Source organism: Hyposmocoma kahamanoa, unplaced genomic scaffold (assembly GCF_003589595.1).
Source record: "Hyposmocoma kahamanoa isolate Upper Pololo Valley unplaced genomic scaffold, ASM358959v1 296, whole genome shotgun sequence".
NCBI classification, from domain to species: domain Eukaryota; kingdom Metazoa; phylum Arthropoda; class Insecta; order Lepidoptera; family Cosmopterigidae; genus Hyposmocoma; species Hyposmocoma kahamanoa.
This window is the reverse complement of record NW_020653780.1, coordinates 2,878,560-2,904,941: the sequence shown is the minus strand read 5'-3', so window position 1 is coordinate 2,904,941 and position 26,382 is coordinate 2,878,560. Positions and strand designations below refer to the sequence as shown.

General features: G+C 33.9%; 1 protein-coding gene across 2 annotated transcripts in view; it reads left to right on the top strand.

Moving 5' to 3' along the window:
• Positions 1 to 26,382, top strand: part of LOC113229256 (angiotensin-converting enzyme-like protein Ace3) — a 267,907-nt gene that overhangs the window by 230,088 nt on the left and 11,437 nt on the right. For both annotated transcript variants that reach the window (XM_026462790.1, XM_026462789.1), the window contains exons 4-6: positions 17,363 to 17,573; positions 20,282 to 20,449; positions 23,689 to 23,776. In XM_026462790.1, the coding sequence (XP_026318575.1) occupies positions 17,370 to 17,573; positions 20,282 to 20,449; positions 23,689 to 23,776 (460 nt within the window). In that variant the 5' untranslated portion in view covers positions 17,363 to 17,369. The remainder of the gene's footprint in view (positions 1 to 17,362; positions 17,574 to 20,281; positions 20,450 to 23,688; positions 23,777 to 26,382) is intronic.

Genomic DNA, 26,382 nt, shown 5'->3' with positions numbered 1-26,382 from the left:
ACTACTTACTGTTGTTATAAACTGTTACATTCAAAATTTTTGTATGGTTGAGTAAATTTGTCCTTGTTACAGCTTTAATACACTACCTACCTACTCTAAGAATAACATTATAAAAATTTCAAATCAAAGTAAGTACCACAATTACTAAATCATGAATGTAAATGGACATTATATTCGGTATATAACCTAATAGACCTTCATATTTAATGTCCATTTGCGTTTCTGATCTAGTAATAGCGGTACTTACTTTCATGTTTCAAGTTTTGATAGAATAAATATAGCCTTTTAGTCGTGCCAAGATAGCATCCTCTTTTTGACACATAGTTTAAGAGTCGTAACACATTCTCTTTAACCAGTATCATTAATACTAGTATGGTACTAGTTACTAATATAGTATAGTAATTTAGTAATATTCATACCAGGCTGACGTCATAAAAAATTGCGCGCAGGCTAAAGTCTAGTGGAAAATTAAAAAAAACAGGTGCTAAGTACAAAAAAAAATTTACTAAGGGTATGTATGTACACAACCAAAGTCGTCAACTGTATCTTTTTCACACGAGCTGGAGCTCAATCACTTAAATTTACAATGATTTGTGTCTTTAATTGTTAAAATGTTCATCTCTCAATCAGTCTTCAGAATTAATTTCATTTCTTATTTTCTCTACAACGTCTGGTAACATAAATAATTTGTTAATATTATTTTCGGCGAAATTAACATTTAGTTGTAAACAGCACAAGTATGTAATCTTATGAACGGTGTCTGCAATAATTCGACTCATTCTTAGGACAAACCTATGTGCAAGACAGCTTATTCTCAGGACATTGTACATTTCATTCGCTATTCATACTGTTGTTCGATTTTATATTTCCGAAATGAAATAAGACATAAAATTCTGAAAACACCTATAGATAGGCCTTACCTTGAATAACTAGATTATGTATTTATCTTCTTTTCGCTGTATAATCACATGGGACTCTGTTGTTCGGATGAATCGAATTGATTTGGAATTATGCATTTATAAAAATTTTCGTTAATGGCAAGAATTTTAACCTAATTTTTGAGGATATTTCAACCATACTAAATAATTTCTCTAATCACATAATAGTTCAATTCTATTGCTTGCGAGACATCAATGACGTATCATAAATACAAACTATCACAAGTTTAAAGCAGATATCAAATTAAATTACGTGTTATTACGGTTAAATACTATTATTAAAAATAATATAAAATAAAATATATTTATAAAAAAGACGAAATAAGAACAATGTTAGTGTTCACAAAGGATATATTATATAATGAATCGTTTCCTATTTGGACAATTATTATTAAGTTAGAAAGAAAGAAGAAAGAAATATTGATTCCATAAAGAAACAACACAGCTCACATACATTTAACAATTACGAAACATGATTATAACATGTAAAAAAAATCGAAATGAAAAAAGGGGAAAAAAGGAAAAAACAACAATTAGACAAATAACACACAAACAGGAAGCAAATAACTGTAACAATAAATAATCAAACGATACGCCATAACGTGTGCATGCTGTGCTGCTACGGAATCCGTCATCCACCCAGCTTGGTGTCGTCTCACTGCATGTGAGGCGACGCTGATTTTCAGTGGATCCAGGAACAGAGAATACATGGCAAGGAACACAGTAGTAGTAGACGGCACAGACGTGTATAATTTGATACAATTATGGATAATAGTGTAATTGTAAAATAAAAGTGTAAACAATAGTGCAATTGTAAATAATAAAGCAACTGTAAGTTACGTTCTGTCGCTCTTCATATGTTGTTGTTGTGATGTTACGTTGACGCGACTATACGACTTATTAAAAATAAATAATAATTATAACGCACACACTCATGGTCTCATACTAGGGAAACCCTGTATCGCGGGTGCCATGGACATAATTTATCAGCTGGAGTCCTGTTCCTGGAAGATGGCAGAATGTTCAACTTTTTACATCATGTATTTTACAATAAAACGCAAGATCGTAACATAAATTTAAACGTCACAAAAATGACCTTATAATCAGGCAACACGTGGAACATAGTAACATAATTAACAGAAAGAGCTCGGCAACCAAAACACATAGCACATAACACACAGACATAAATAGTCAGAATTGTAAATATACTGAGTTAACCACTACCACCTGATTATAAGTACTCATCTCCTGCTTAGTGACGTACTACCCGCTACTCCTTTCACTGTGGCCAACGCACCTTTAGCCGTCAAAAGATCGGTGTTGTGAGTCTGCTTGACCGGCAGTGAGAATACCATTCCAGTACACATTGCACGACGTGTACTTACTTACCTTCTTCCAAACTTCCGTTTGTGACCTTAGGTCTCCTGGTGACAGAGTTCCTGTTCATATCTTGTATATATATGTTTCTTCGTCTATGTATTTTATGGTTAGGTTAGGCTACACACCGTTAGGTTGTAGGATTACACGAGATAAATCGTAGGGACGACACTTGAGGTCTCACCGTTAGGTTTTATTAAACCCCGTATTATGTTACGTATTAGGTCCCGGGTTCGATTCCCGGCCCGGGAGAAATAATTGTATGGCCTACATTTATTTCTCTCGTGAGTTTGGGTATAATTTGTATACGTACATGTATGTTGAAGCTAATAATAATTGTATAATCAAATACGGGCGTAACAAAGGTTTTAGATAGATTACTGTTTTGTTAGTTGGGAAGGTTTTAAAATTCTATATGTTATCTTACTACCTTCTAATTTTCTGACTATTAAGATTCATTTACTTATATTATTTATTAAACAATTTGGTTTCGTTAACAAGATTACCTATGTTATAATTATTATAATACACTCAGAAAAAAATCCCTTGATCCGGCCGGATTCGAACCGACGTCTTCTAGCATACAGTGCCAGACGCTGTACCAACTAAGCCACGAAACGAACTAGCGGACCTCACGAATTCTTCTAAGTGTTTTTGTTGTCGTGTCTTTGTATTTGGTTTTTTCAGCGACTTTTTAGCCGTAGCGCCATCTGTGAGAAATCTTAAGTATTTCGTCACCCAGGTACCTTTACATCTACCAGCCCCGGCTAGAGATGTCGCTATTCACTCTTTTTAAATTTTCGTTGAATCGATATTCAATTATTTTTTATGTGAAATTACTCCACTAGTTTGTTATAATTATTAATACATCGAACACTCAGAAAAAATTCCTTCGATGTATTATAACAAACTAGTGGAGTAATTTCACATAAAAAATAATTGAATATCAATTCAAAGAAAATTTAAAGATCGCCTTTGTTCCTTAATTTCTATTGAAATAAAGAATAGTATTTCTTTCAAAAAAGAACCAGTTGTAACTAAGTTAACGCAGAGAAATAACGGTCATCGATTTTCTCCAGGCTATCATATGAATTTTCTCAGCAACATCATAGCATTACATCCCGTGTTCATTGGAAAATTCTGACTTTCTTTGCTCTGGGGCTTTCCTAAAGGAGAGAGACGAGTAATGAACCTTGTTTTGAATTAAACTTTAGTTGTAGTAGTCCATTGTCTAATATCAAACTTGTTTGATATTCTCCGAAGGCTAATAAATTTTACGTCTGCTTTACTGATACAACTAGACACGGATTTTCTCATATAGAGAGGTCAATTTGTTAACGTCACATTGCGTCATCGCATTTATTTTGAATTTATAATATTTACGTGAGTCAGAGAACGTTAGCATATTTATTTGGTATGATTTTTTGTGACTTATTGAACTGCATGAGTATTATGTAGTTTGTGTACGATTTATAAGATTGAATAGCTACGTAAAAAAATATGACAATAGTGATCAAAAGTGCAGTCTCGCCTTTATGACTATTGTATCACAAAGACATAAATAATAAGAATATTAATTTCAATGACCTACCTAATAATGAAATTCTCTTTACTACTCGTATAACGGAGTCGATATCAAAGTTTTGATAATTTTTACTAACATTAACCATAAAAAGGACTTCCCAGTTGTCACGTTCGTTGCTTCAGCCAACGAATAACAAAAATATTCAAGCTATTGGACAATATCGACATATTTTTCTATTCAAATTTATTTATTTATTTATAATAATAATAATAATAATAACGCACACACTCAACATAGCCCCGCACTAGGGAAAACCCTGTGTCGCGGGTGCCATGGACACACACATAGACAACCACAAATTACACCCAAACCCACGAGATAAATAAATGCAGGCCATACAAATATCTCTCCCGGCCCGGGAATCGAACCTGGGACCTCTGCTTGGTAGTTCGGCATGGTAATTTGTTTCAGTAGTTTCCTTTGTGACTTATTTTTAATTTTATAACATTCTAAAAACAATGGAAGAGGTAACATATCTGTGCTACTGAAACAAGACCAAACTTGCACCATTGGTGTAATAAAGCCACATCTGCAAAATGGTTGTTTTTCAGAAGAGAAGTTTAAGATTCTATGAAAGAAATTAGTCGGTAAGTTTTGTGCTTAAATAGGAAAGTTATATTAAGTTTGACATATATTTTGTTCCATGTAGTTATAGATGTTATAAAAAAAAAGTTCAAAGTCAAATTCAAATAATCATTATTCCATAGGTAAAAATGTACACTGGACAACTTCATTTTTAAGCCACTGCTCGTTCACTGCTAACTTCCTGGAGAAGAACGAGCAAGAAACTCTAGGGATTGCTCTTTTCAAATAAACTTTTACGCTACGGAACTAGGCTTATGTCGTCTTTCCATACATCTTTATCAATCATGGATTAGTTTTCAATTTTGTAGTATGACTTTTCAATTAAAATACATTTATTGTAAGTTTTAAACTTAGGAAATGATAATCTTAATAATATTGTTCCGAAATCTTATTGTAAAAACGTCTACAGTTCCTCATAAAAGAATCGTTTACCTTAGTTAAACGGAATCGGAGTACCATGCGTTTGGACATAGATCTAAGGTTAATATTGTGGGTTTCATTTTCATGACTTGCATGTGGTAAACGCACTTTTAGCGTATGATCACATTTGGCTTTATTACACTAAGGTTACTAAATATTATATAGTGCACCATAAACTGCAGATCCATTTTTAGTCCACGACGTCTGATATCAATACGCAAAACTTGCATATTAAAGACAATAACACAGATTTACAGTTTTCCTACGATCGCAAAGCGCCACCGAACAAAATTATGATCCGCCTCGAAATTTACTACCGTGTTCGAGATACATCGCAGGTTGCAATCGGGATTGGAAATACTGCACCGCATTCAACCCGCACTATGCATATTTCATGGCAGATCGGACAGGAAGGTATTTGGGAAAAGTAAGAGAAATGTTTTTAAATTTATTACCTTTTCGTTATAGGCAGATTACATCTAAACATCTTTACCGTAATGCATAAACCTAATTTGGAATTAATTTATTGAACAAATATACTCAAGTGTATCATTTACAATGAAGAGGATGACACAAAGAATATCTATGGTTACCTTAAATGGCAGATGCTCTACGATCTTATAAATAATTGTGGATGCTACTCATAACAAAGACAAAAGAGCTCCCCGACAATAATGCCTTTCTCTATATGTGACTCGGTAACAGAGTTACATGTCTTACCTATAGCTGCATTTATCTTGCGTCATATTGAAAATTATAGCTCCGTTCAACATCGGGAAACCAAATCGAATTCTATGGTGTGACGTTTAACTGTGTTACGGCTTCTTGTTTCCTTATTCAAGAAAATAAGATTTCGTCTGCTTCGTATATTTGAAATGCTGGATATTGAGTTTGCGATCTTGGGTCATCAATCTTTGAACACTGTTGAACTGAAATGTTATTTATTGAGTACTAACCAACTAAATGTGGGAATGGAAATATAGAAGCTATAGACGTAACTTTGCGGAAAGATTTTACTCGATATTCTACCAAAGAATTCTGAAGTATTTTGGTTATATTGCTTGATAATCTTACCCACCACAACCAGTTTGTAAGGTTGTCCTTACAAACTGGTTGTGTGGGTAAGGTGGAAAGAAAGTCTCCGCGGTCGATTACCTAGCTGATGGAGTGACCAAGGCGTCCCTGTAACAATTATCCTGAGAGAGGCCGAAAACAGATGGAACTAGATGGAAGAAAATCGTTCATAAAGTCACGAAAACCTTTCGGAGACATGACATTCAGCAATGAAGAAAACAACTGAGAAGAAGACGACGTAACTTATTTTGCTACAGTACTGTGTCTCGATTTATCTCTGGTAGAATGATTCTAATATTAAATATTTAATAAATGTTGCCTTTTATTTTTACAGCTTTCCTAAAATAGAAATACGCAATTATCTTGAACAAAAGACAACCCACCTTTATTGTACGGTCAACTTTTATGTGATATGACAGGTCTCAGGTGCGTTGTTTTGAGCTTAAAGAATGACCGGAAATTGAACGTTTAGCAGTTTTGAATTATTTATTCAAATTTCATTATTTAATTTCATGTATAATTAACTCCAATTTAGTACTTGAAAAATGAAATTTATAAATCAGATATATATCAGCAGTTTAAAGTACAAATTCCTATGTATTCTATCACAAAAGTAAGAAGAGGCCCCGTTTTCGATTCTGGGACATGGAGAAATATTTCTACGAGCTACATTTATATCTTTCGTGAGTTTGGGTGTCTATATGTGTGTCCATGGCACCCGCGACACACGGTTTCCCTAGAGCGGAGTATGTGCGTTATAAAATGTCTCTATCTGATACAATATTAGTTCGTGTCACGTGTACTATAGTATTTACATATACTGCGACAACTCAAGGAGTTAGGCGGCAAGTTGGAAACCGATGGACGGACGTGACTAAAATCCGTTTTCAATAATACACAATTTACACATCTAACGCTATGATTATTCCTGCTCTGATTTTGATTGTACAGATCCGTTTGTTTTGATTTACCTTTAACACACAGTCATAAATCCTCCGTGTACCTTCAATAAAAGGGGTTAAAATATGAAATTGACGTTCTAAAATTCTGACCGCTTTGAAATGAAATTAAGTCTTTTTAGAGTCAGATTAGAAAACTTTTTCAATTTTAGGGTCTTTTTGTTTTTGTTTATTTTATTTACTGTTTTATTACGATTTTCTTTTTTATTTTCGTTTTGTCTAATTTAATTTATTTTAATATAAATGTCACCTCCACCTGATAGAAACAACCTGTAGGTATGGTCCACTGCAACATTTGAATGAGCCAAATTACATGTTGACTGTGTTTTTTCTCGTATAGTTATTAGCTATACGAAATAAAATGAATTTGCTAGTATACTGTTAATTTCTGTGCAGGTACCTACTTAAATGTCGACGACAGGGAATATTGAATACTATTAGGTGATGTTTGGGGCGGGTGGATAAAATTAGCTGAACTGACAGACTGACCAATAAGGGAGCCTAACAACAGTAAACGTAAGCAGAGACATCTTGAAATCTGTTGAAAATCGAAGAGGTAATATGACGATACAAGATGGCTACGACATAACAACTTTATCAAAAATTTCATCAAACCATTGCCCTTGGCACAGAACTACGTGATACTAACCATGGGCAAAAGATGATTTTTTCGAATTATGAATGAAAGGTAAGCGTCGACGAAGACGATCAGGAATATGTTTGTCCAAAACGAAGTAATATTGGGTAACACAATGGCTAAGGCTAAGAAAAAAGCTTTACCTATTACTTAGAAGCCTATCTGTGATATTTTTTTCGAGGTTGTAGTAAATATTCTTAAAAACGCTAAGTTAAAGAAAAACTTTTCATGACAAAGTAACTATCTGACAAATATGAAAATTCTGTCTATCCCACTAGATAAACACATAAACGGATCAGAGCGTTCCAATAGCAAGGAGACCTGTTACGACGGCAAACTCATCAAAGTAGGGAAAGACAAAATTACTGTTGACCTGAGAATAGAGGTAGTAATATTATGTCATGTTATTTCGAGTAGACTCGGGTTATGACGTATCGGTTTAGAGATGTAATCTGATACTATGAACATAATTTGCAGAGAGTTGATATTGCGTGGTAGTGGCAATAGTTTGTAATGAGTATCGAACACTATTTTAAAATTGTTAGTATAATGTCTATTCTAATCATGAGTTAGGCACTGTTGATAAATTTAGTTCAACTTACTATTACCTAATTGATCTGATTAAAATTGCTATTGACGACATTGATAGCCCAACGGTTTGCACTATAGATGCTGGATGAGGAGATTTAATTCCCGGTAGGCCCAATTTGAAAGTAACTTTTCTAAATTGGTTCTAGTTTGGATGTTTTTGACAGTGTTTCGGAGTGAATTCCGATGCTTTGGTGCTCAAAGTATAGGGATTTCTCTACTTTGAGAGCAGTTGTTAGCACGACAGGGCGCGACTTGCGCGAGAGCGATATAAAGCGTGAGATACTACTATTCTCCCATTGAGATTTCGCACTATATGTCCCTCTCGCGCAAGTCGCGCCCTGTCGTAGTAGCCCTACTGGTATTTATATACAGATTAATAATTACAAAATCACGAGGTGATTGCACCTAAAATTAAACAAGATTGTGATTTTGTTAAATTTTAATGAGCAAAACAATTTCATCACAGTACAGGTACAGCGTATGAAATTAAGTGTCCTTAAGTCCTTAGCTTCTATTTATTATCACCTTTGTTGCACATAATATCATTTATTTTCAGTCAACGAAGTTCATAAAATAATAAAAAGGTATTTAAACATAAAGAGTTCTATCAGATTTTCCAATAGCTACACAAATCACATATTAAACTAAACTTGAGTGCAGTGAACCATGATCGGGCAGACGTCCCTACCAGACACAACACGAATAATGTCATTTGTGCTACCACGAATACGGCTTAACAATGAGGCAGCTTTTTTTAGTTATGATTCGGACTTTCCGAAGAACTTGCTAGCACCCAAAATAAATGCAAAGTTGAAAACTAACCTTTCACACCTCTATCGGACAATACACCGATGGGAAACTCGATAAATCTTCCGTAGGGCTCAGGACAGGTGGGTCGAGGCCGAAATAATTTAGAAAGCGATCCTGCGTGAAACTACCGCCAGATATGGATGATCCCGAAGATTACTCTATCTCGGGTACTTTGTCTCGGTAACCGTGTATAGAATAGTAGAATATAGTAGAATAATTAGTATAAGCGTTGAAACAGAGGCAAAGAGTTCATAGAGTCGTCATTTATTTGTTTTGAGCAATGTAACTTTATTGAGAAATACAAATCGATTTTGGGCTGCGGTATTTGTAAACGTAATTATTACAATTTTAACGAAACCTTGGAAGCTTCCGAGCCTATTTTAAGACAAAAAAACCTTTTCGTACGATCACTACTTGAAACTTGAAAGAATTTGAGACTTGAAAGGTCACATAAAACGGATCGTTAAATTTTATTTGAACTAATTACAGCAAAACATTTTATATCATCTGAATCTACTAAGTACCTAGATTAAGTACTTAGTATAGTGGCGCAAATTAAAGGTTAGGAAGTTCATCGTAACAGCAGTTAAATACTTGACTTGTCATGAGCGTTCCTTGTTACTGACAGTTCTTCAGTCTTTCAATTGGATCAAATATAATTTTCTTCCGAAATGTTACCTATTTACGTTTACAATTACACAGATGCTATTAGTATTGTTTTTGTACGAAAGCAAAAATTGTGCTGCAAAAATATTTACTTTGTTGTTTATATTCATCAAATTCATTTTTCCGAACGTAATTTGTGAAAACGTTCTTCGTAAACTTTTTTTTTTATAATGTCAAGTGACGGGACAAACAAGTCGTGTGCCTGGTGGTTGGCTACACGCCTGTCCACAATAGTTGTAGTGTCACTCTGAGCTTTAATTCGCAAAGATTGAGAGGCACTGCCACTGCGTTTTTCACTCTGAGACATAAGTTGATAAGTCCCATGTGCCTGTAATTTCACCAGCACCCTTATCCTTCAAAACCGAAACGCAATAACACTCACTTTAACACTCCTTCTGTTTACATATTAGTACTTCCTTGGACGAAGGCTTTCACAAGGAGCTCTTCTGCTACTAAAAACTATTTCTCAAGTTAATGTTTGGTTTTACTTTTGCCAAAAAATATGCATCTGAAATTTTAAATTGTTGTTGACTACAATGTATATTCTGGATTTCAATTACATTATTCATACTATATTACGTATTCTAACCCAAAGTTTACTTGCTACAATTTTTCTTGAATAGTTGGAAAACAAATCAATGCACGAAAGGCCAATATATTTTTCAAACAGGATCCACGCTTTTCATGAACTTCGCACAAAAGAATCAACAACCAGATGGTGTCTATCAATGCCATTCTATATGCATTAAGTCCTGTGCAGAGTCATGATCCCTCGGTATCATAGAATGAAAAATCTGAATATATTTCATTCTTATTCGAGTACTGTTTGTAGTATTTCGCAGAGTTATCATCGGAGGCATGTTATTCTTATTTGTATCAGGAACAATATCTATGAAATTATGGAAGCAACTTAGAAATTTGATATTATAAAATTTGATGTTCGGAGATTTGAAATCCTACTAAATTTTGTTTTATAAAACTTGAAAGCATATATTATTATGTACGTACACATCTGTTGTAATTTTTTTGCACAAAATATAGTGTAATTTATGAGGATTGTAACATAATGCCTGAAACCAACTAACTGCAAATGAAAAAATGTTTGTTGTGATACACATTGACGATAGAGGTTAAATTAAAGAGACTGTTATTGTAATAATCGTGATTTGAACATAAAATGCGTACTTTTGTTACAGTCCAGGAATCTTAGTAAGAAACATTTTTCAAACCTTTTTATTTACGCGCAAGTCTCTCTAACATCTCTTTTACTTTTGATCTCCGTCTATTGTCCATTTTCCTTTGTTTAAATTCATTTCTAAGACAAAAACATTGAAAAAATCTAAATTAAAAATACAATCTCACTACCCTTTGCAGCTAGTCTAACATACTGTTATATAATTTGTAAGATTTAGATCGAAGAATTCACTACATTTGGCTCAATTTATATTCCATTCCGTACCGCAGCTTAATGGAAGCGAATTTTTGTAACGAAATTGTGCATACCATAATGAATGTTATATCAAGTATTTAATATGCAAACTAGCGATACGCTGGCAGCGTCCATTCCTGAGACTACGCGACTGTTCTTCGGAATATTCCATTAGTTTGTTATAATTATTAATACAAAGATTCCTTCGATCCGGCCGGATGCGAACCGACGTTTCCAAAAACCGTGCCAGACGCTATGCCAACCAGCGGCCTTCACGAATTTTTCTGTGTGCTTGTTGTCAGATCTTCGTATTTGGTTTTTTTTATAATAATCTTTGTCATTTTGCTAAAATTTTGTTGCAGTGGCAGATGAGTCTCAATACAGCAACAGTGAAATGGCACTAATGGCATTCATATTACGTACGATCGATATTGACTTATTAAAATTGTCATTAAAATCACTATGCACATTAAAATTTTTAAGTTAACGACTGAATTAGCAATTCAGTCTTCAAATTAAAATGGCAAAAAATTGCAATTGTTGTTGAAAGTAACTCGACGACTAGCTACTAAAAAATTTGCTTTCCTTACATTGCGTGGCAATGTAAAATGTACAATGTAACTTACATGTATCTTTTTATGATATTAACTACAAAAATTACATAAAACCGAAAAATCCTTTACGCAGCTTTTTTCAAAATGCCGTTTTTTGTATTATAGCGTTTTGATTTAATACCGAAGAATTGAAAATAATGTTTTACTAAAAATGTGTGAAAATGAAATGTATTCACACCCATATGACAAATGAGGAAATGTTATACTTTTTTGTCCAACGTGTTAGCTTGTGATCGATGTAATGTCGACCAGATGGGTTGTGTAATGTAATTAGTGGCGTATAGCGTCAATTATGAATTTATTATACATTATACATATTACGATCACCGGTTGACACAGCGTTTAAAAAAAACTCTACAAAAATAAACACGCAAAGAAAATCGCTTAGTAATCGTAGGGTCCATATCATTCAACCCTTGTAAGTAGGCTTGAACAAAAGAGTTGGGTTATGGAGTGGGCGGAAAGTAATTGAACATTGTACGTGATCGGATAAAAGTGAATCGGGCAAAAAGCAACTAAATACCAGTTTTTGTAAGGCTCAGAAACTGTCAAGTTGGAAGATCGTAAGGCCCCTAATAAACATTGTATTTGTGATGATGGGTACAAAAGACATTTTCGTAAGGGATAACATAACCAATGAGATAAAACGTTATTTCTGACAACGTTACAATGCAAAATGCGGGCTTGGAATAGTCTTTAAAAGGAATTTTCCGGAAATGTTAAATAAATTTATATCATGACAATAATTTCATGTGTCTACATCGTATTTTTTACAACAAACAACATCTAATTAGTAATAAACCTTTCCCTTTCCGTTTACATTTTTTAAATTTAAACCTAGAATACAAGATTTGCTCATAAATGTAATTAACAATGTAGGGGTTTAGAGAGGTCCTTGTAAAAGAGTTCGTCCAGAGAAGTACTGCCACCTTAGCTGTTTCTGCCGCCAAGCAGTAATGGGAGTATTACTGCGTTCCGGTTTTGAAGGGTAAGGGTGTTATTGAAATTACACGAATGTGGTACTTATCAGCGTAAGTGTCAGGGTGACGGGCGCAGTGGCAGTGCCCCTCAGATCTTTACCATCGAAAGCTCTGAGTTACAATGGAACTGCTATGGACAGGTGTGTCATTTATCACCAAACCCACGACTTGCTTGTCCTGTATATAATATATTATATAAGATTGTACGTTTCACCAAAACCTGGCATGCGAATATTATTCACATTTCTTATTTCACTTTCGACATTGATATATACCACAAAATCTGAAAACAAACGTTTTCAATCAGTGCGTCCTACGTGTTATGATTTACGGAGCCGAGACGTGGACATTCACGATACGACTAGTCCACCAATATAAAGTCGCTCAGTGAGTTATTTCTCTGAACGATAAAATTCGTAATGAGGTTATCCGACAGAGAACCAAGGTCACCGACATAGCTCGTGCGATAAGCAAGCTGAAGTGGCAATGGGCTGGCCATATCTGTCAAAGAACCGATAACCGATGGGGAAAACGTGTTCTAGAGTGGAGACCGTGACCCAGGACCCAGCAAACGCAGTGTAGGGCGGCCTCCTCCACTTTGGGGAGGCCTATGTCCAGCAGTGGACTGCGATAGGCTGATGATGATTTGGACATTGAAAGTTAAATTTATATAATGGCATAAATAACAAAAATCATCATCAACATCGTAGTAGCATTGAGTGACTAATAGATTTTATGCAATTTCATTTTAAATTGTCTACAATTGAATTCTTTTACAGCATCCGGTAATTTATAAATAATTTGGGTGCTAATGTAAACATCGTTATATTGTAAAATTCTAAATTAGGGCGTTATTTTGGCCATATTTCTATGATTCAAAATCAGATGGCTTAATTATTAAGAGAGATCATTATCCCAAATGTAGACTCATTCGCAGTATGAACAAATCGAGTAAACACACCAGTGCTGCAGTGACAATAGGCAGGCACAATACAGCTTCTCATTTGTGTTAATGCCGACATTACAGACCTGCGTTTAAATGCGCATGCATAATCACAACCACGCGCACGCACGCCTATTCTTTCCTTGTGTCTTATTTGTCTTTGTGTCTTCTTTCAGTGCGGTTTAATTCAGATGATTAATTTAATGATACCAGATGTTATTTTCTGTAGTATACAATTCAGCAAACAGGTACATGCACCAATGTTAGTGTAATATCACCAATGTGTTTCTAGCTATTGCATGTTAAAAAGTATTCTGTATTGTACCAGCTTTTCTTAACTTTCAAACTGAAACACGTATTATACTATGGAAGCACTGCTACTTAGGCTATCCGTACAGAGAAGGAAAAAATGCCTAATTTTATTACCTAATGTTAATTACATAAGTTTAATAGTTACATCACTTGCATCGTCCAGGAAAGTTTACTGCGTAGTTAATTTCTGCGCTATGCAGTAATGTGAGCATTAATGCGTTCCAGTTTTGAAGAGTAAGTTTAATTTCGTTTATAAAAAAGTCTGAAATAAAGACTGTCCCTACCACTCGATCCGCGCAATATAATCGATTCTTATAGGAAAAACTTGAATCGAGGTAGTAACGACTGTTTATTTATTTTTTATTGGTGACGGTTTTTGTATGTTACAATTGACTCACATTGCTGTTACAACTGACCCTCTTGGTTCAGCAATTCTAACGTTATTAGTTTATCTCAATAAGTGCATTGACATACCAACAAATGGACATCGGGTCGAAAAAAATGTCCGAAGTTAACCTATACAAACGTAGTGACATGTAACGAAATATAAAAAACTAAAACATTTAATTTAAATTGTAACGTCATTACAGTACTGAATAATTTTGCTTGCAACAATTTAAGGGCCCAAAAACACCATATTCAGCTTCTACTGGAAACTTAACAAAATGCACCATATTTAGCTTCGACTAAAAATTACTTGAACACAAGAGTAATGGAGTAGCCTTTCTTGTAAATATTAATTAAATTTTATGTATATTATTATGTCTAATTTTGTACAAATTCACTTAAAGATAATAATAAAGAGTTACGCAGATACACACATACATACATACAAATATTACTACAAATGTGAAAATAAGCGTGTACTATAAGAAATGTACCGATATTCCAACTAAACGTAAACTCAAATATCCGTAATTCTGAAAACCGCTTTATAATAAAACCGTTACTCTTTCGAGTAATTTTGATGCTTTTCACAAAGACAAAATTAGCTTTTGTTTTGTAATCTTCCTAAAAAAATATATTTGACATTATGAAAATTCGAGCTAACGTTATTTCGGGCAAATGTATTTTCTGACTTATGATAGGGAATCCCAAGCCGTAAAACGAGTACAACAATATTTTGTTAGTTATTGCTAACGTTGAATAAATAAAAAATTTTTTTTTTAATAAGATTAAAATCAAAGCAACTGTATACTTTCTTTGTCCTAAACATTTCAATCGCTTGTGGTTCGAACAATTGAAAACGACCAAGAAGTTTATATAAGCTTCTTGAAACTGACGTAATGGGTCTCTTTCCATCTTTTACGCATGCAATGTGTAGAAAAAGGACAGTTAGCTATTTGATTATTTTGTGCTTTAGTAATTTATATTTATGATTCATATTATATATATAAATTGAATATTATAAAACGGTACAAAATAACTCTTTTAAATGAGAACTATGATAACACAATTTGTTTAGTGAAAATATGATACAAAATCCTGTTTCTACACTACTACAGTAACTTTTAAAAGTTATTATTATTGGTAGGTACTGCATAATTGACAACCGCGCTGTCAGTCGAAGAAACGAAGACTGTTGCGCGATTGACGCTCTGTATGCGATTTTAACGCCCTACAGGTGCGGACACTTTTTAGCGCGCACCCGACGTCCATTTATTGGTAGGTCAACGAATAAGTGTCATTTTCTAGAATTTTATCTACTTTGTTGTTTTTTATTTATTTGATTTTGTTATTGATATATTTTATAACGGAAAACTTAAAATGATTGTGGCCAACAGTTATTGCGCTGTGTTTGCTGCCCTACTTAGCTTGACTTCAAGTGAATTACATTAACATGTAAAGTTCTATTTTTCCGGATTAAAATCGCGTCTATTTGTTTTTTCAAACAAACTGACGTTTTGGGGCCCTTTACAGGTCCCGTGACCACGGTTGACTGTGTGAATGGTTTCATTTCCTATGTGTAACAATCGTGAAAACTTACGAGCTCGATATAAAATGCTGTTAAGATTTATACGGTTACATATACATATATTATAAAGGTTAATTGGAAGTTTTGCTATACAATAAAATAAGATCAAATTTAAATATTATGACAAGGAGTAACTTTGTGATCGATATTTATTTTCGTAAGGTTTTGTCCGCATTTGATTCTATTAATTCAATTTTCTCATTGGAACGAATTATCGTTCAATGCAAATGAAATGGAAAACTTGACAGCTCCAACTCAATTCGTGACGTTCTAAGAAGTTTAGTAAATTATTTTACATAATTAAATTTTCCTTAGTAAATAAAAGCCACTTTTCTTCACCAATAAAGTCACCTTTATTCATAAATAAAGTCTACTAAGAAGTGAAAATTTCCATCCGTTACGAAATGCGAAATGTAGCTTTTCTTTTCACTATTTAGTTTTTTTTAAATAACCACGGCAATAAAAGAAAATTAATGTATTTTCTGAAAGAGCCATCTTTCGGTTGCTTCGGAATAACGATATTAAAATTAAATCTTGTGAAAATGCGAAATAGTTTTGTGAAAGAGTACAACAATTTGAAATCTAGATCTCAAGAAAATTAAAGAAAGGTTTCCGGTGCTAAAGATTTTCTCAGTTGAAAGTACTTTTTGAGCTTATATCTCATTCGAACGACCGGGAATTGTACCCGATTTCTATAGAATCCATTACTTTTAAGGATTAAACCTAAAATTTCAAATTTTGGACCTATAGATAAATTGTCGAAATCTTTGTAATTTTCTTTCGAATAAGTTTTAAGGCGAAATGGCATTGTGGTCGAGTAAGTTTTGAAGCGGGTGAGGTAGACGCGAAGGAATTCATTTTACGATATTTAAACATTTGCCTTTTAGAAATAAAATATATGCTCTTACTGTAAAATAAGCTCATAGTCCCCTGGCGTACTTATTACGGAACAAGGAAGAGAAAATTTCATTCAAGTATTTTTAATAACAATCGAATGAAACTGATTGTTTTGTGTGTATGTTACGCGATATTTACGTACGTACATAGGCGGCATTTGTGAATCGATTTTGATGATTCCTTTTTGTTGGAAAGAGGGTACCTCAACATTTGTTCCATTTAAAGGGTGGCGAACTAAGGGATGAATCTGGTTTCGCGCACTTTCGGGTAACCGATTTCAATAAAACTTGGCACATAGATGTAATTCTACGAACTTGTGAGGTCGTTTTTTTTAGATCTCTATACCGAGATTATTCCGAATATGAAAGTAAATGAAAATTTTGCCAAATTTTGTGTTTTTTTTATCGAGCGTAGTGTATAGTCAATCGTGTTTCGGGCGTTTTTCATTATCAATTGAAAAGACAAGTTGAATTTGTAACGTCGAAAAGCCGTTTCTCGAAATACGTCAAAATGTCGACATTGAGTCTCACTTCACCTTGAAGACTTATCATATTTTTCTTTCTTTCACAGATCAACAATGAGGATAACATTAACTCTGCTCGCCGTATACTGCCATATACTGTTCTCCAGTGGTAGTGGTAGTGCCAGTAGTGGCGATGACAGACGATGGTTTGTCTCGCTGGTAGACTTGGTGGAGCTAGACTATGAGGATCATTGCGAACAACGAGCTACTGCGATGTGGGAAGAGCTTACTGGTGTTTATAAAGGATTGGCAACTAAAGTGAGTACAAAATAATTTGAAAATACTACAGTAGATTTAAGATTTTTGGTTGATTTTTGTGGTGAATTTCTTGGATCTTTTGTACGGTATGATGTATTAATTTTCAGGTAAATGAACTAGCGTGTTTTTTCACTAATTAAATGTAATTATTAATACAAAGATCGAACACAAAGAAAAAATCCTTCGATATGTTATTTTTAAATGTAAAATGCGTCTGTGCCATATCAGGGCCGTTACACCGTTAACATCAGAGACAAAAAGATTTGTAACAAAGGCATAGAAAAATTCGTATGGTGTGCAGCTCAGTTGTTACAGAGCAGTCGCTTTGGTATAAGACAGATGCAGGTTCGAGTCCTGTCAGATCGAAGAAATTTCTTTGTGTTCAAACCAATCTAGTGGAGTAATTCGACAAAAAAAATTATATCGTGAATGTCCAAAAGTATTATTAAATTAAATTTCAATGCCGGATTTTATTGACATACTTAAGAATACCCATCAAACATTATCGATTTCACATTTACATATCTAAGATATACCAATATTTACTACGTAACATCACTTTGTCAAGGGCACACAAACAATTCTCTTTGTCGCAGATAAACAAGTGAGACCATGTAAACATGGGGAGCTAAAAAAATGTTTACTAATATCGCTGTCGAAGTCTCAGGATGAAAGGGAATGAACGTTTGCCACATGCTCGATTTTATGGGCCATATATTCGTAGATATATTTATAGATTGGACTGGAAAGTTTAATTGGTGCAAATGGGTTTTCTTTTTGCTCATTTTTATAAAGTAATACCTGACTCACTGTATCATCAATGCACTTTTACTAATTATATTCACCTCTTGTGACACAGTAGTGTTTATTAATGTACATAGGTACTTCTACGTAATTATCTAGAAGTTTTTGTTTCTTGGACCGACTTTTTGAACACGCACGCTAGGTGTATAATGATTTCATAATTATTAAAAATATAATTACAATTATCTGTCGACGTTATCTTAAAAAACGATGATTCTAAGGTGAAGTAAGGCAATGCTAAGAAAAAAAATGTAATCAAAGTCTGTAATGAAATGTAAAAACTGGGAACCTACTAACTTTTATACCAAAGTTAATTTGAAATTTTAAATCTTGAAGGAAGTAGCTTTGTTTTCTTCAATTTATTTTTAACCTATGTATTTTTCACACTTTCTCATTGCGCACTGTCCATAAGAATGTTATACCTGGATATTGTTTAGGCAAACCTTGCAGGTGGCATTGTAGTGTAGCTGTGTGTGAGTACATAGTGCTGTGTGTAATGATGATATACTGATTTATGATGTGCTAAGTATTTAATAATCTGCTGGAAATTTTTGAATTGGAATAAATATATGTGTGTTAGTTCCTCTTTTTTTGAACAAGGCAGGCTGTAACAGAAGATCAGCAGTGCTGAGAAATAGTCCGCCATTGTCCTGAGCTACAATCCTTTTTATTTCCCACAAATATTATCTGTTACTAAATTCTGTGTAAAGTAGTTTATTTATATATTGAAGTGTTGAAATAAATAAACGATTTTATTATTATTACTATGTCTTTCGATTTTGTTAGAAACCATTTTAATGATAAAGACGTAATAGTGGATCCAACGGCTGAATGTTTCTATAATGTTTACTGTGTCGTACGCAAAGAGGAATGGTAGACTTCATTGCCCTATTTTCAGCGTTGGCAACTCGTTGAATCTATTACGCGTACTCGTCTCGCATTCTAATGTTAATGACGCACGTTCGACATCAAGGGTAATCTCTAGCAGACGTGAGAAACGCATACTAGACACATGAAAGAAGACTGCTAGTCTAGAAATTAAGAATTTATTGTAATATTAATTGTCATGAATATTGTGATGTTTTACTACCATGATATTAATTTGTTTTTGTGAAATTACTGCGCTACTTTATTATAATTATTATGTTCAAAGATCGAACATTATGATGATGAATGATTTGTCGTATATTTTGTAAGTTAATTTAAAAAAGGAAATAACAAACTTTGGAATTTTTTTCAAAAATATGTGCGAAAAATAAGACCTCCATCTCACCTGATGGAAAGTGACTATGGGGTCGACGATGGAGTATGCATACCCAAATACGCTTATTCACTCTCGCCTTGAAAAGGTCCAAGTTATAACGTTCAGCGAACATGTCTGCAGGCAGGGGATTCCACTCCATAGCCGTTCGCCATATAAGTGTGGAAGCGTTGCGAATCTTTGGAATATCCACCACATAGGGGTGGAACCCCAGCCTACGTCTATTCCCCAGGTGATGGAAAGGGAAAGGCGGAATTAAATCGTATAATGCTATCGCACACTCTCTGTGATATATTGTTCGGTGGTTTAACTACAATGTTTAATAGATTAGCAGATGTTTTTTACTTTTGATCTAGATAAGTACATGTGTATTTCTATTACCCAACCCCGTATGGGGCATTTATTTGGGGTCAATTCTCGTTCAACAAGTCATACTAATGACATGAGCAATAGTACAACACTGATCAACTGACATGGTACTTATCCAAATTTAACAATATTTTGAATTCATCACACTGAACTTTTGCGTATTTATAGGTAGACTTTTATTTATGTTGTGTAATTGTTTTTAAGCACCTACTTAACAATACTGCTAAAGAAAATTGATAATATTAGAATGCTAATTAAAATGTATGTTCTGCAGCTGGAACGAGATAAAGCATTTGGCATATTCGTTCGGTTACAAACTACAGACGTAAGGAGTGCCCTAACAGATCACACGTTTGCTTCAGAAGATGATGTATTAAGAAGAAAAGTTAAGCTACTATTGCAACCTGGTGATACTTTGTTGGAGACTGAACAGTGGATTCGGGTAAGGTTTAGTATAAGGGAATAAATTTTTAATACGCTCTACGCACCATCTACTTTTGACTTAAAATGTTAACAAGGTACAGTGACCTAAACGTGTATTTTCCATGAAGAATTTCAACAGTTTGTGCTTTTAGTTTTAGTTGTTGTCTATCGTAGTTCAATGATAGTTTCCTTAAAATATATTGTTATGAAGTCAGCTAGGAAAGTATAAACCAACATTGTAAGTTGAAAAATCATATCCCAATCACCGCATCGACCGGTGAAGTTGTGTGTAGACTTACGATTTCTTACACAAGTTACTCCGAAGTGTAATCCCAATTTACAATGACTCAGCAATTAGTATAAATTGAGGTATATATTTATTGAGAGAAATTTAGATATCGTACTATAGATAGCAACAATTTTTAATTTAATGTGAAATGACGAACGCTGAGTCACAATTTCACCTGATTTTAAGCGACTATGTAACCAACGATGTTATGAGTTTTGCTGGTAAATGCATATTCAAGCTTGCTTTGAGTAGATCCAAATTGAGCTTTCGGAAAACACAAATCGCACCCCTCATGGAAGAATAGCATAGGTGAAGTTACGTCAAAAATGTTTATTAATCCATTGGATACAGAAAAATATAACCCACATCCTCTCCCATTGTTGTAACTCTATCGACAATATTAGTCTTCGCCTTTTAATCCTTCACCTCTCGTTTATGACGTATGTTTTCGCTGCTAGCACGGATGTCTGACACATAGCTCTCCACTATTATGCTGTCTTCTACATACCCAAAGATACTAAGCATCAGCAGCAGGTCTTAATATGCAGCAAATAATTTATTAGAGGACAGATCATGTCAGACACTGTGGAAAGCACACGACAAGCTATTCACCTCATTTCGCAACAACTTTGCCCCATACATACGTGGAAAATGAAAAAAGGTCACCACCAGATCGCCCACGTCGAATATATAAATCTAATATAACACATCGACAGTAATGTTAGAAGATTTCAGGCCACGGTTTATTTTCTGTAATTACTATCACATCACTGAATAGCGTCGTAACAATAAATCCCCCTTCCTTGTACTCAATCACAATCCCACACTTCTGCTCTCTTCTCATCAAATAAATTCCTTGCTCCCAACAAATATAAAATATTACGTTACTTACGTTCTCTATTATCAACACAATGGTTATTGTTTCGTCAGAAAAACCTTCCTCATCAGATGCATAATAGTATACATTTACTACACATGACCGCTGTCTGACGATCCCCGACATTTAATTAAAAAACTCATTTATATTGTCAGGATCATTTAGTAAATTGCCCAATTAACTAATTATAAGAACAATTCTAATCCAACATAGTCAAAGCAGGTTACCATCGTGCGTTTCAAACCTGTTTTGGTTCATATTCAGTTTGTTTTGTTTGTATGTAACACTCTGTTTTCTACTGAGATTGACAAAGATTTACATAGACTTCCATCCGTTATGCTCCTGACATATGTATTTCGCTTCCTCCATTAGCATTGGTCTTTTAACAGCCAGTTATTTTTGGTTTCATTTGGACTTTTTTAAAGGGATCCTTTAAGAAAAGTCCTTGAAAAGCATCCTCCAAACTTAACTTTTTCACATATTTCCCTCCAAATCAGCTGTATAAAGTGTCTTCATTCTAATAACATCCATTCTTATGGCTAAGACTTTCAAGTACTCACTTTCTGTCCTAGTGACTACATCACGTTTCACAATGTTCTCTTATTACACTATCCTTGATTCTACATTATCAAGAGTTAACACATAACAGTCATTCACCCTAATTTCGCGATTTTTCCGCCATACCAAACATTCACTACCATACTTTCTTAGATATTACAATTTGTTACATATCACCCTCATGTTTTTACCATCTCTTGTAATATACTATCCAAGTACCTACACAAATATTTTCCGTCTAATCGTGTTTTTGATTTTTGTAAGCACTTCATCCCTTTCGATCACCATTACTTTCAAATTGTACACTTGGATTATTTTTCCTTCAAACGTTTCACGTATAATTGCTACCATCTCCAGCTGCTGAGTTGCCGACGACCTGATCGAAAAAAGACATTTGACAAATAAATAACTGGTGTCTTCTTAACATTCACTTGTCTTTCAGACCTGCCAAATAATTGTCCTTACCCTCTTTTTCTCATTTACTACTTTTCATACCTCATGATCAAACAATTTATCCTTGTTCCGATACTTCCATTCCATTCCATTCCGTTGATGTCATTCTCGTTCTCAGAATTCGTTCTGTAACATCGATTTCTTCTTGAACTTCTATCCATATTTTTTCCGTTTTCTCCTTTCAGCCTTACATACAATTATATTCTTTTATAATCCTACTTGAATACCAAGTGATGGGACGAACAAGTCGTGCGCCTGGTGGTAAGCGACACGCCTGTCCATGACAATTGCAGTGCCACTCAGTGCTTTAAATCACAAAGATTTAGATCTAGTACTGCCACTGCGCCCGTCACCTTGAGACATACGTCTCAAGGCTAAGAATCGGTCAGTGCCTCTAGCATGAGTTTACTGTGACAGTTCTCGCTAGCGTAAAATATTTGTATACAAAATGCTACTTCTCGTAACCGTTAGGGGCGCTGTATGATTTACAATACAAAATTGTGTAGTAATTTACGCAGTCGCTAGCGACAACTGTCACAGTAAACTCATGGCACTGATAAACGATCACGTAACTCTAATTTTTTGTTCGTATAGAACCTGGTGGAGATCATCTTATACTAGTGACTATTATTGTAATAATAACTCATTTGGTCATTTTTACGCCGATACAGAAGATAATTGCTCGTAAATCTTAGAGGTTTATTTATGGCGCAGGAACTAACCATAAAATATATTGCTTTCTACGTCAACTTGCAGTAAAATCCTTAGGGGGCATTTTAAATGTGTATTGAACCCTTGTCGATATCTATCGGGAAGCAGAAAATGTTCCTTAAAGTGAAAAATGAAATGGGCTTAGTAATATTCACGATCCTGATTTTTATCATGACGTGACCTATCATTAAACTAAGATAGGCGAAAAGATTTAAAGAGCTATAAAAATTTACTGGTGTAGATTTAATACAGTTTTTTTACATGTTTTTTTTTTCTTTATATTTTTTTATACTACCAAAATAGTCGGTCACATGTAGATAAATATGTTCTGTTGTTTCTATAAAACTTTTGACTGACTTCTTCATTGCAGCTGGTAACATTTGGAGATAACGCGATGAACAAAATGAGGTTTGCAACAAACTACGATTGCGGAGCTATTGCCAATTGTTCTATGAGAGGTAAGCAAAAATTATTATTATTATTATTATTATACACTTAAAAATACCAAGGACTAAACAATTGCTCTAGTTCTAAAAACAAAAGATACAAAAAGATCATTTAAAATAGCAAAAGGAGCAGCCAAATAAATCTAAACAGTCATCTTTTTTAATGATTAATCCTGTTTCTCTAAGACCTAAAATAAATTAAATCAATGTATATTTTGATCTCTTCTGAGCTAATGTTTGATTTGTATAAATTGACTTTGATAGTTTCATGTCGAGCCTCAAAAGTAAGACAAATAAGCATTAATAAACCTGAAACCATGTTCGTAAACGTAAGCAAATTTGCTTCTGGCACTCGCCGGCCGCTGCCGCGACACGCTCTTTTCGCTCGCTCGGTCCGTGTTGCTTTTTCATTTAGTAACCCAACCTACTGAATGGAGAGCGCAACCAAGCTTTGACCTATATGAAAAAAGAGGATCAAATATTATTTTTGATTATGAAATATTCATTTAGCAAGCATACTAAATTCATATTTGATAATAAATTAATATTAACATAATGATAGTGTTAACTTTGAATTCAGTTTATTTACAATTTATCCGTAGATTAACTAATATAGACTAACTAATATAGAAGATGTTGATTGTGAGCGTTATTATTATTATAGACGGAACAGTATATAAGTCCTTATCAAACATAAAAAAAATCGTTTATTTAAAAAAATGTACATTGTCAATAGATCAATTATATCTTTGAGGATCAAATAATATTATCCCATATAAAATTAAATGGTCTTCCAATCCAGTGTATAATTTGAAACTCAATATGTATTAAGTAAACAGACGTAATATTTCTAGTGCTTCTAGAAATGGTCACGGAAAACTTAATTTTTCATCTCTTAACTAAAATGTTGTTTTAAGAAAGTGGTCTAGAGGTCTGGAGGATTAGGCTCATTTCTTCTTGAAAAATGTCACGAGCTCTTCCTTATATGTTATATTTTTAATTAGTTTAGCATCATTAGCTAGCTTAGTTAGTAATAGTAGTAGCTTTAGCATCATTAGCTAAAACCAAATATAAAAAATAAATAAATGATAAAGTTTTATATAATTAAGTAAAGTACAGAAAAATATGTATACATCACAATAAGCAAAGTCTTTGAGCGATTTAAACCTAGCACTTAGTACAGACAAATGGTCGCATGAAATTTGATTAAATTTGACTTGCATAATTCGCCCAAACAACCACTTTGCATAACAAATTTTAATATCAATATGATAAAGTAGCCTTTGTTAAGTCTACAACGACTTATATTCCAATATATATAAAACTAATTTAAGTAAAACAAACTTTATGTTTGCAAGTAAAGACACACGAATATGTAGAATATGTTTGAAATTATTCAAAAATATTCAAAAAAGTATGTGTAGCTGCTAAGGTTAAGTTTCACAGCGACAAAATTAGACAACAGATAAATAAATCTAAAATTACTTGGAGCATAATAAATAAAGAGTCAAACGGGTTAAACAACACGATAGAGATATAGTTTGAGAATTAGACAGCAAAGTTATAAACTCTAAAGACAAAGTAGCCCAATTTAATTTCCGTCATGTTAATCCACAAGACATCATAAAAGCTTTTAAATCAATACATGTTAAAAAAACTGAAGATCTCTGGGGCATATCAACTAAAGTTATAGACTCAGTTATTGATCTAATTTCCCCACATTTAGCTGTACCTTTCAACAGGTGCGTTGACGAAGGTGTTTTTCCCGATTTATTCAAATGCAGCAAGGTTATTCCCTTATTCAAAAGCGGTAGGAAAGTTGATCCTAGCAACTATAGGCCCATTTCAATTTTACCAGCTTTAAGTAAAATATTAGAAAAGGTTATGCTGACTCAATTACTGTAATATTTCGATAGGAAACGTATTTTTCATAGTGAACAATACGGTTTTACTAGTGATAGATCGACTAGCGATGCGGGGTAGCGTTACTATAACACTAAAACACATGCTTGGGAAAGGTCTCAGAACGCTATTGGTGTTCTATATGACCTCTCAAAGGCATTTGATTGCGTTGATCATATTACTCTTATTACGAAGCTGGAACATTACGGTGTAAATGGCAAGGCGTCGAAACTTGTCTCGTCATATCTCAACAGTAGAATTCAGAAAGTAGACATAAATTGATTGACATCTTTGGGTTCTCCGATAAAAATGGGAGTTCTGCAGGGCTCAATACTTGGACCTTTCTTATTTCTGATTTATATTAATGATCTGCCATTCTTAGTCAAGGACCATTACGAAATAGTGTTGTTTGCTGATGACACATTCTTGATTTTTAAAACAGACATGACATTAACTATGACCATATTAATGATACCCTCTCTAAGGTAGTTTATTGGTTTAATTTAAAAATTTAAAGCTAACAATTTATTGCTTAATGCCAAGAAGACAAAATGTGTTAAATTTGAATTATATAACGTGAAATCGACTAGTCCAAGCATAGAAATAAACGGAGAAAAGTTAGACCTTGCTAATAAACAGTCTTCTTGGGAGTGACCTTAGATAGTAAACTTCAATGGTTTCCACATATATCTTCCCTGGCTAGCAGATTAAGCTCC